General features: G+C 33.4%; 1 protein-coding gene across 2 annotated transcripts in view; it reads right to left on the bottom strand.

The window, feature by feature from the left end:
• Positions 1-3,428: 3,428 nt before the first annotated feature.
• Positions 3,429-11,745, bottom strand: part of LOC129223422 (uncharacterized) — a 163,971-nt gene continuing 155,654 nt past the window's right edge. For both annotated transcript variants that reach the window (XM_054858022.1, XM_054858023.1), the window contains exon 6: positions 3,429-3,819. In XM_054858022.1, the coding sequence (XP_054713997.1) occupies positions 3,636-3,819 (184 nt within the window). In that variant the 3' untranslated portion in view covers positions 3,429-3,635. The remainder of the gene's footprint in view (positions 3,820-11,745) is intronic.

Here is an 11,745-nt window from a genome sequence, read left to right as displayed (position 1 = left end):
TACATAAAACTATGCTATGTATTTGTTATAAACTCAAAAAGAAATCAAATTTCCAAAAATTACAATTTTCTATTTTCTTTTCTTAAAGTTTCAATCACAACTGTCTTGAAAAAATCTGTCGCTTTGACGTTAAACTGACGAACAGCTTTTTATTACTTCTAAATTTGCCCTGTCTCAAAACGTTTTAGTATTTCCCGGCTATTTAGTTTTGAAAATCACTATTTAATTTTTAACTGAGTTACACATTCGTATCTTATAACTTACAATCATGTAGTACTGTCTTCATACCCGTTTAGCTTTTACTTTATACATTATTCAGCCTGTAGTGAATTTGCTTTATTTTAACGATGGTTAACACATTTTGTTCAAAACACCAACAGAACCACGTTAGGTGTCACAATAAATAGGCGTAAACGTGCCCCTTGTCCGGGGCAAGTTTACGCAACCGACTTGGACACAAAAATATTTTTTCCAACGGTTAAAAACATAAACTGAGCAACAACTGAATATACCAATTTTGACTCTATTAACTGCTTCATAAAACCGCCATGTCTAAAATTTCTTAAATTAAAACATAAAATTTAGAAAATTCATTGAAAAAATATCCGCTTAAACGTGCCTCGGTCTACTCTATTTACATGTACATAAATACTATACTAGGATTGGCTATATTTGTTAATACCAGGGGCTCTAGGTTCTAGAGTCCTTTACCAAACCACCTTGCTACGCACCTGCTTAAAATCCTTCATAATAGAACACACAGGATATTTTTGCTTTGACAGAACCGATTTTTCTTTTCCAAGATTCCTTTTATTATTCTCATTTATTTTTATTTTCTGTGATTAATTCCTTTTATATTTTTTGACTTTACCAAATCCTAATATCTAATGATTTATTTTTAGACTTTGCACAGCTTGAATATAGGTACATAGTTACAAAAAATGTTTTTGATGTTGGAATATTAAAAATTAGGATAATATATGAGCATTATAACGGGAAGAATCATTCCGCTTGTTCCATCTGTTGCTCTAAGAACTCATGTTGTTGCTTTTAGTTTACTTTCGTCACCCAAAAACGTATCTGTAACGAAGTTATCTATTCTGCTTTTCAAAAAAGAAGTGTGAAACAGAACTAACTCTACAAGTGTCAAAAGTCGAACAACTTAGAAGAATATTGTTTTTTCTTTTACAACTTTTGATAACTCTTCATCTTTCTTTCATAAATTGCAGGAAAAAAAACTGGCTTGAATTTCAGTCCGTTAATTTATTAGCTAATAACAGTGATAAAATATCGTAAAGAAAAACTTTAAAGATTGCTTTTTAAGTGAATGGACATTGCGTTGAATTCTAGATTGATGATCTAATAAATCTGTCTCTCAGTAGACTTATTCAAAAAACAGTTCATGGGAAGATACATATTTTTAATCTGCATTTCCCTTTGGAATTTGTGAACTAATATTTCAAGCTTGAGAGTTGCATTTCTTTGCAAAAGAACATTCGAGTACAGGCCGGGTTCTTGGAGTAGGTGACCTGTTGACTCCTCATTATACTGTCTCTAACATTTTCTGAATTATAACATGCAGATTAGATTAGATTTCCAATGAGAATTAACTGTTCAAAAAAAAAAAAAAAAAACACTCTAGGGAGTATTTTATGCTGGTGATTTCTGTTGTTACGTTACAAGATAATTATGTTCGTTTCAAGTCAATTTCTAGTTAATTTTTTTCGTTCTTTAAATTTTTATCGACACAAAATCCAGCGTGATTGATTTTATCGAAATTTTAACTCTGTAATTACAAAGAATTATTTAATATGATGACGCAGTTACAAAATCAGAAGACATGTAACTAAACAGTACTGATTTGAAATAATAAAACTGCAACTTTAACCAACTTCTTCACGAATGGCCTTCTGTGACGGAAAATGTTACATTCAAATAAAAACAAGTGAAGTTTAATCCAGACTTACACACTTTTGCCAACAAATACAAAAATAAATGTACCGAAAATTTTAGACATTCCCTCAGGTTCTGAGATAAGAAACAGTAAGGTACTTTTACAATAATTATGAATGTTTTTGACATTTCACTGAAAAGAAATTCGTGTTTTTCTCAGTTCAAGTCAAAGGTTGACAAATGGTTTTTTAAAAAAGTAATAAATATTATTTTTAGACATATTTTCCCCGGGATTCAAACAAGAACAAAAGCAAAACAACATTTTCAAAGACGTTTTTAAGATTTAGGTTAAGGAGTTGAATTTATTGACATTCTCTTTGAGTGCAGCAGAGGTTCTGACTTGGACTTGACAAAGCCCCTAGAACTTTGACAAAGGTTTCTCAAAGGATGGCTATTTGTTTTATCAAAGAACCAAAATGTTAGTAAAATTTTAATTTTTATGAAAGATAGAATTCTGAATTGCGGTTTGCTAGTAAAAGTAAAAAGATTTTTTTTTTGTTCTTTTTATTTAATATTTACACAGTACATTTTAGAAAACCCAGGAATAAACCCATTAGCTTCCTTACCGTTCATTAACTGATTAAGATATTTGTAGCGAGGTGAAATAAAGTTACAAAAATAATTTTGTAAATTTGAGTAGGATAAGTTTTATATCTTGATTTTTCTGCTCTTTTACCAGGAGGTTTCTTCAAGAAAATGAGTTTCCCAAGTTGTAAAGTTTGAATACCCCCGCAGTAAAGTAAATATATTTGCTTGCTTTAGCATTTTTATTTAAAAAAAAAAAAGGTATTTCGGTCTGGACTAGACATAAAATAGACATATGCATACTGACACTTGAAAGATTCATATGAAAACCGATAACAGATGATTTCAAAGTGCAATGCGAAATTCTAGTTTCTGAACACTTTTGCATTTAGTATAAATGTGCCTTTTCGCACGAAGTAGTCATGAAACAAAAAGCTCTTTTTCAATGGCACCAAACAAGAAAGTTGAGGTCGTCTTGCGATTCGCAGCATGGAAAGACATTAATGATTAATTATTCCTCAGATACCACAGAATGATCATAACAGCACATGGAACACAATTAGCGAATACGAATTGTACAATAAGCACCATAAAAAGGCAGTCAGTTCCTGCTGTCATTTGCTTTTTGGTGATAAAGTCATAGATATCCAACATTTCTCCACAAAATGTGCATTGCAATGTCAAGCCATCGTTTAATCTCAGAAGAAGTGGCCTTCCAAAAATCTTCATCACTGGATTCATTAGCGTGTAAGAAATAACTGCAGTTTACCTTTATTGTAGAAGAAATTTTTCTTCAGGTATGCAAATGATCTCTCTACAAGAATGCAAAATGGAATTACTTGCAGATCTGTTCAAAAAAGAACTACAGAAAAAAAAACAAAATGTTTCAAACGATGTTGAATCAAAACGATACAGTAAGCAAAATCATTCACATACTTATTCAAGCCACTGAAGTTCTATTGTGAATTTCAAATAATTCATGTAATATAAATAGAACTGTGTATATCAACAGTCAAAGTAAAGGTACGTGTAGAACTGGCAGACGATGATCAATTCTCCGTCGAGCTTGCAAAAAAAAGTCTTTTTCAATGATTTAAATGTAGATTTCTTTTGATGAAAAACAATGGAAGTGAGAAAGGGCTACATTCATTGTGAGGTCAGTCCCTTTCGAAGTAAAGCCATCTGTGATTTGGATTCTTGTGATTCGCAGGAGGTCTCTTGTAGGGACCTTCAGGTCCTCTGGGGGCATCGTAGTCGGGTCTTCTAGGGCACCGGCCCCTATCTGGGTCATAGGCTCCATATTCGCAGTCAGGGATGTTACAATGTCCAGCATCCACGCATCTATACAAAAAAAATAAATAAGTATATATATATATATATATATATATATATATATATATATATATATATATATATATATATATATATATATATATATATATATATATATATATATATATAGAGTCTTTCCATTTCAAATCAGGCAGGTAGGTATGAAAAGTGTCATATGACCATCACCGATTTTTTTGAAAAAAATACAGTAGTTACAACTAAGGGACATATAAAATATCCCAAAAGGATTTTGCAAGAAAATTTTTTTTTCTTCAGCTACAGCCTATTAAAATTCTGCACAAAATCCGCCATTTTGGAAAAAACCGGCAAAACACTCCATTTGAAATGGACACTATTTCAAAAGTATTTAACCTATTTGAATAATTCTTTTTTCTAAAAATAAATAAGGACCCATATATCCTTTAGCCATCGTTTTTGAAAGTTTAGTTAGGTTTTTTAATAATGAAAAAAATTCATTTTTGCCACGAAAAAACTGCATTTTTACCGATTTTATGATTTTTTTTCTCCATGAAAAAAAAAAAAGGTTTTTTTACTAAACGGAGATGGCAGTCTAAAGCCCTTATACGATAGTTTCATAACATATTTTATTATAATCCTTGGATGCATACAGCCTCGGAAATAAAATTTGAAATTTTGAAAAATTTCAAAAATTAGCGATTTTTGGAGCGATTTTATTAAAAAAACCCATTTTTTAAAAATCTAAAAATTAGCTCATTTGAACCCCATATAATGCTTAACAAGTGGATAGACACCGCATCCCGTATTTTTTCCCATAAAATGTTTTATGATTTTTTGAAAGTGACCTTATAGCCCATTGCATGCATGTAAAATAAAAATGTCTAATAATTTCTGTAAATGAAATTCTGATTATATTAATGCCTAATAGCTACAATAACGGTGCACTTTATCAGGAACAACTAAAATCTTACTGGCTTTTAATAATATATCAGTAACAAACCGCTTTTGATGACCCAGTCAATTCGTATTTCTGTAAGACTCTGTTTGTAGCCTTTACATAGAAGAGCCTTTGGTGATTATATTAATGACTAATAGCTACGATAATGATGTACTTTATCAGTAACAGTTAAAATCTTTCCTTTTTTTTTTATAAATATTAGTTTATTTTGTCTTCAAAGCTATGCATTCACCGTTACTTTCATATGCAGCAACGAATCATATTTTTTCTCTTTCAATTCTCTTTCTCTTCAACTCAATTATGCGACAGGGGAAACCATCAAAGGAAGAACAATACAATGCATTTAAAACGATTAATTTTAGTTTCGTGCTTTGGTTGTCATTGGCGAATATTGTCACATAATTTTTGGATCCTACCTCGTATGATTACTTTTATACGTAAGAATGTGTATACTAAACTCAAACCGCAAAACTCACTTGTAGTTTAAGAATTTAAAAAGCCCACCTGTTTTATGAGATATATGTTTTATGAGATCATAGCCAGGGATCCAATTTCTAACAAAAGAAGTGCAGGATCCCTATAGTCTTTAGAACCTATTTTAATGCTTAAGTGGCCTGAATTCGATCAAAAATACAAAAATTTGTGTAAAACAAATAAGGAAGTATCAGGTATTAAGGTAGTAAGCTCAGCTCCCATAACAATTAGGCGCTGATCAGCAGAAAAATATATTTATATAACGAAGTACAAAAAGACGAATTGACTGGGTCATCAGAAGCGGTTTGATACTGCTATATTATTAAAAGTCAGTAAAATTTTATTTGTTGCTGATAAAGTGCACCATTATTGTAGCTATTAGACATTAATATAATCAGATTTTCAGTGACTGACATTATTAGAAATTTTTATTTTACATGCATGCCATAGGCGATAAGGTCACTTTCAAAAAAATCATAAAACATTTTATGGGAAAAAATACGGGATGCGGTGTCTATCCACTTGTTAAGCATTATATGGGGTTCAAATGAGCCAATTTTTAGATTTTTAAAAAATGGGTTTTTTGAGTAAAACCACTTCAAAAATCGCTCATTTTCGAAAATTTTCAAATTTTCAAATTTTATTTCCGAGGCTGTATGCATCCAAGGATTATAATAAAATATGTTATGAAACTATCGTATAAGGGCTTTAGACTGCCATCTCCGTTTAGTAAAAAAAAACTTTTTTTTTCATGGAGAAAAAAAATCATAAAATCGGTAAAAATGCAGTTTTTTCGCGGCAAAAATGAATTTTTTTCTTTATCAAAAAACCTAACTAAACTTTCAAAAACGATGTCTAGAGGATATATGGGTCCTTATTTATTTTTTAAAAAAAGAATAATTCAAGTAGGTTAAATACTTTTGAAATAGTGTCCATTTCAAATGGAGTGTTTTGCCGTTTTTTTCCAAAATGGCGGATTTTGTTCAGAATTTTAATAGGCTGTAACTGAAGAAAAAATTTTTTTCTTGCGAAATCCTTTTGGGATATTTCATATGCCCCTAGTTGTAACTACTGTAATTTTTTCAAAAAAATCAGTGATGGTCATGTGACAGACCTTGCCTGATCTGAAATGGAATGGCTATATATATATAAACAAATAAATAAATGAAAAGCAATTGAACTACACATTAGATATTGCCACACAGGGCAGTTTGTCTGATGATCACAGTGGCTCAACTCGAAGCGCCCTGAACGTCAAGTTAATCGGTTCCTGTGGATCGAGTCTCTGAAAAGACGTTTCTATCAAAAGTTTGTAATTTTAATTAAAAGTATTATTGTATTTACACTTTGGGTAAATTATGAAATGCTTTAGATGTTTCTGGAATATTCTATGAGCATATATAAAAGCTGAGGCTCACTAGTTGGGAGCCAGTCCTTAGTTTTGGCATATTGCGAGTTGCTAAACGCTAACAAAGCTTCTACTTTCATTTTAACGTTCTTGTGCTTTGCATTTTCATGACAATATATATATCTATTACAGGCAAATCTCGTTACAACGAACTTGAAGAGATCGCAAATTTTGTTCGTTGTAATGGAAATTTGGAATACAAGCAATGTTATGGATGTAAAAACGGGACTGAAAATGTACTTCATCGAAACGAATTTCATTGTATTGGTATTCGTTGTACCGGGATTTCTATTCATATACATTGAATCCGGGTAATTCAGGGATTTTTTTTTTGAGCAGACGCATCATTAAGCAGTTAGTTACCGCTCTTAAGCCAGAGCTAAGGCAAATCTACATGTAAAATAATTATTTTGCACGTTGACGCATTACTGCTCGTTTTTTTTTTTTTTTTTTGGAGAAGATGTCGATATACAGTACAATAGTACTTCCGAGCGTATGAACGATTATAGTACTATTCGGCAAATGACAGCCCACCTCGTGCTCAAAAGAAATTTGCTACCAAGGACAAGCTGAAGGCAACTGGTCCAAGTGTCATGTACTTAGGGCCGATGAGAAGTCATATCAGACTAGTCTCAAACTAGGGAGCCGGTTCGTAACCGTTGCAGTATACATTTTAAAAGTTTTATGGGCGGAGGGGGGCCCGGCGACCAAACTGACAAGGGGCCTTTCGTGGTTCTTGGCGGTCGTGTATGTACTAGTTAAAAACTTGACAAATGGTAAACAATAAAAAAGAGAAGCCATCCCTATTATCCAAAATGACCCGAATTTCGAAAGTATTTAGTTCGTGGCAGACAAATCATGACTCCATCGTACTCATACAGTGTTTGAAAACCCGAAAAGCACTTTGGAGACTGAATGCTAGGTATGGGGACAACCTGACTACCAGAATTCCAAATGCGATTTGCTTTTTCAAGACATTTTAAAGAAAAGTTTTACGAAAATTACCCCAAAACATTGTTGAGCTCAAAACTGCCATTTAGGGGTCATTGAAAGAATAGCAAAATTTTGCTGTTCGTTTTCGTTACATTGATGGCAAACATACCAAAAACAACATAAATAGAATCCAAATATCTGTAATTACTTTTCACATTTGTAGGGGAAACGGCTGTACCCACGAACAAAATTTACTTTTTAATTTTTACCGTTCTCTGGGAATGGATAATCGATCGGAAAAAATTTCTGGCAGAATCTACAACTTATCATCTAATTTGGCAATTTTTGTCAGGTGAAAATCTCAAAGCTTTCGACCTCAAATTTTTTTTCTTAAAAACCTTTTTTTTTGTCTGTGGGTACAACAACCCGTTTACCCCGCGGACAGGTGCCTTTGTACCCATGGACATATAAAAAAATAATATATAAATAGGTCGGAGGAACTCAATTATACTTAATACATTTTCATAAGCCATTTTATTTTGAAATAGTTCAAACATTCATTGAAAATAACATTAAATAAAATCTCCAACAGAAATTAAACTTTAAACAAAATCTAAGGTGTTTTCCTTTTTTTTTAATTTTCCTCAATTTTTAACATCAGTGAACTCTTTAAAAATGTTATTTGTCTTAAGAGAGTTCATGACGTTATGAATAATTAATATGTTTTGAAACAAAAAAATAACTATATTCATGATAGTATGGCTCTCTATTGTATCTGCATAACAACTTCAATTTATATGCAAATTGAAACCTTTAACCAAAATTAACCCACCACAAAAAAATCAGTTTAGATTAAACAAACAAAAATCTAGAAAAGTTGACTTCAAATGAAAACAGGTGGGATTGACGGTCTGTAGATCCTACAACACCGTAGGGGTTACTTCAACACTATAACTTCAAGCCCTATTTCAAATTCATCATCATTGTTGAAAGCAAATTTCGGACGTTGATGACAAGGCACTATTTTGAGGTACTTCACATCGTAAGAAGACTCATGTGTGACACAAGGAGACTAAAAATTGCTGTCCGTGGGTACATATGATTGTGTGTCCTTGGGTAAAAAGGTATGCCATTTTGGTTTTGAAAGGCAGTCACATCGATAGGACCACAGTTTTACAACATTAAAAATCAGAAACAAAACCTTAAAAATATAGGGAATCATGATACCTACAACAAAAAAGAATGATACAATCCACGACGGACGAAAAAAAAAAGGAAATTGCTCATGTTTTTTTTTTACTTAGACCCTAATAAAACCAAAAAAATGTGATAGAATCTTAAACGTTCGTTTGATGGCGTTGAAACTTCCTGGGGTATTGGAAAGGGCTGTGATACACACGATGAACCCCAATTAGGATCTCTCTCGACGATACCCGGAATTTCCCGACCAACGTCCGCAGGTACAACCGTCCGTGGGTACTGCAGCTTTCCCTATAGCAGATTCTGAACAGATTCTGAACTTTTCATTTTTATTTCATACAGCTGAATGCTTGTCTTCTTTTATGTATATCGTCGCCTTAGAGCCAGAGCCGGCATTAAGCCGATTAGAGCAAAAGAGCCAAATGGGGCCCCGCGGCAGCAGAGCCCCTGCTCTAAAAAAATGCTTTTTTCCTCACAAAAGAAAATAAAGGAAATAAAAGGTTCAAATGAACTTAACTGATATTAATAATAATATGCTTAACTGATATTTAATCTGGGGGGGGGGGAGGTATGAGCTACTTTCAGTACTATTAGGGGAGTATGGGGAGAGTTTCCTGACCCTTTTAGCATCCCTATTAAAAATAGAAAATATATGTCCAAAACTTCTAATCTCAAATAAATTTCCAGAAGAAAAAAATAACACATATAGCCTGTTACTTAACCAGTTATTTATCCTTTTTATTACTTTAGCCATTGGCTGAAACAATTTTAACCAGACTGAAGTAATTTCAGCCATTTGGGGATCCCGAAATATCGGGGGAACTAGGCTACGGCCTGGTTGGCCTATTCAGTAATCAGGCCCTGCGTAGGTGCAATTCTAAAAAATATATAAATAAATGATAAATTTCAAATAATGCGTGCTTAATACGTGTAAAATATCTCCATAAAAATTCTAAAGAAAGCAAATTGCCATTCATCTTCTAACATTTATAAACATATAGCCTGGAATTTGGTTTTTAAATCTTCAAGGAGGAAAAATTTCTTGGGACAGAAACCAAACCCTGACGTATCTCTTAACGTGACTGAAGATGCGTTTTAAAGACTTCAATTTCAAAATATTCAGGAGAAGGCTATTCAAACGCCCACCCTTACCTCAACTTTATCACAAAATACTGACTAAAATTACATCATTCAGTTTTCAATTTTAAATTAGTTCCAAGGAAGGAGTAGATTCATAAATTTCATAACCCTCCTCCCCTTCTCCTGCTTTAACGTCTCCAAAGGTAGCATAAAATAGTGTTTTTAAGATATGCATTTCGAAATATATTATTTGGAAGGTCTCTGAAACCATTTTCGTAACTAATGATACCTTTCTTTAGCACCAGCACAATAGCTTAAAATTTCGCTTTTAGAAAATACTACCGCGAGAAAAACAAACCCAATTCCTTCCCATGGATAGCATGAAATTGATTTCAGTTTCGAAAAAAATTCCGGGAGGAATCTCCTCCCTTTTCCTCTGTCGTTACGAAAGAGAGTCTAAAATTGAGTTATCACTTAAATATCGAAAAATGTTTGAAGAGTCACTGAACCCCCTAATGTCTTCAATGATAGTCTAAAATTGCGCCTAAAGCCCTAGATTTTGAAAGTTTTCTGCAGGACATCATAAAATTCCTTCTTTCTCGATTTTCATCAAACTATCACATATTCCTACCGATTTTCATCACCTAATTCGGACTAAAATTTCTGAGAGGAGCCCCTAATTCCCTATCGTTACCAAAATTAATCTGAACTTATCTTAAGTTCAAAAAAATAATTTGGTAGGCAGGGAACCTCCGTCTTTCTCCCTTTCCCTTCATTTTACACAAAATTGTCCAAATTTGCGGTTTTAGACGTCAACTTTGAAGACTCTCCCGGACACCGTGGGAGCACCTCTAATGCACCCCCCTCCCCAAGAAAAAACCTCATCTTCGTATCAAAACTTTTTTTAAACCTCAATTTTGAAAAATTTCCAAGAAGAGCCAACTCATTTCCTGCAATTCCATTCCACTTCTGACACCAGAAAAACGTCTGGTTTTTTGCATGTAGTCTGCGACATAGCTTTTTTAGAACTGTTTAACTTCGGTGCATTTTCCTTTCCCGTCAAAGCTAGAAATTGCGCATATAGGCGACTCGTACGTGGTACGGGGGGGAAGGGGGCAATCGCCCGCTCATCTCCAACGGTGAAGGGGCTCACACTTCTCAAAGTTGCACAATAATGATCTATAGAAAAATGATTTTTTACAGGGTGGGTTGATTTATTCCAAACTAAATATTTCAACTAAAAGGACTTTTCTCATGTTATTTCACGATAATCGAACTTTGAATTGGAAGAAGGAAGTCTACGGTGGCCATCCGTCCCTGTTTTGGAGGTCATATTCCACTTTTTTTGGAGGTTATTTAATCAGTCATGTTAAAATCCCATAATATCGTCCAATGTTTCAACCAAAAAAAAAAAAAAAAAGGAAGAAAAAATCAGGATTAGGGGCCTTCGTATCCTAACCCTCACACTTCTTTTGACCCCACAATTTTCTCGTGCACCAACCGCAAGTGGTTGGGCATAAAGATTCTCAGAGCTACTTTTCTTACGGTCTTAATATTTACACTTATTTTTGTGGCCATTCTTTCATTCATTTCTTAAGAAAAACAAAGTAAAAATCAAACGTGATGTAGAAATTTTTGAAGGAAGACGGATAATTACGGCAGTTTCGAATACTTGCCCGAATCAGAAAAATCGGTCGGCACTTCTCGAGTTTGTACAACCATTCTGTAAAGGGCCCGACAGATTTTTCCAATCGGGCCGCGCATGTGCTTACACTGTAAAAACGATTCAGAAACGTTCCTGGAAAATAATGGGTAGCTGATGTGCCCAATTTCTTCCAGTAACATATCTTACCAAAACCAGGAACGTTTTCCGCTAAAATTCAGTAACCATCCTGAAATTATC

The sequence above is a fragment of the Uloborus diversus genome, chromosome 5 (assembly GCF_026930045.1).
Source record: "Uloborus diversus isolate 005 chromosome 5, Udiv.v.3.1, whole genome shotgun sequence".
In the NCBI taxonomy this organism is placed as follows: domain Eukaryota; kingdom Metazoa; phylum Arthropoda; class Arachnida; order Araneae; family Uloboridae; genus Uloborus; species Uloborus diversus.
The sequence above is the reverse complement of the archived record's forward strand: the minus strand, read 5'-3'. Positions and strand labels throughout refer to the sequence as shown.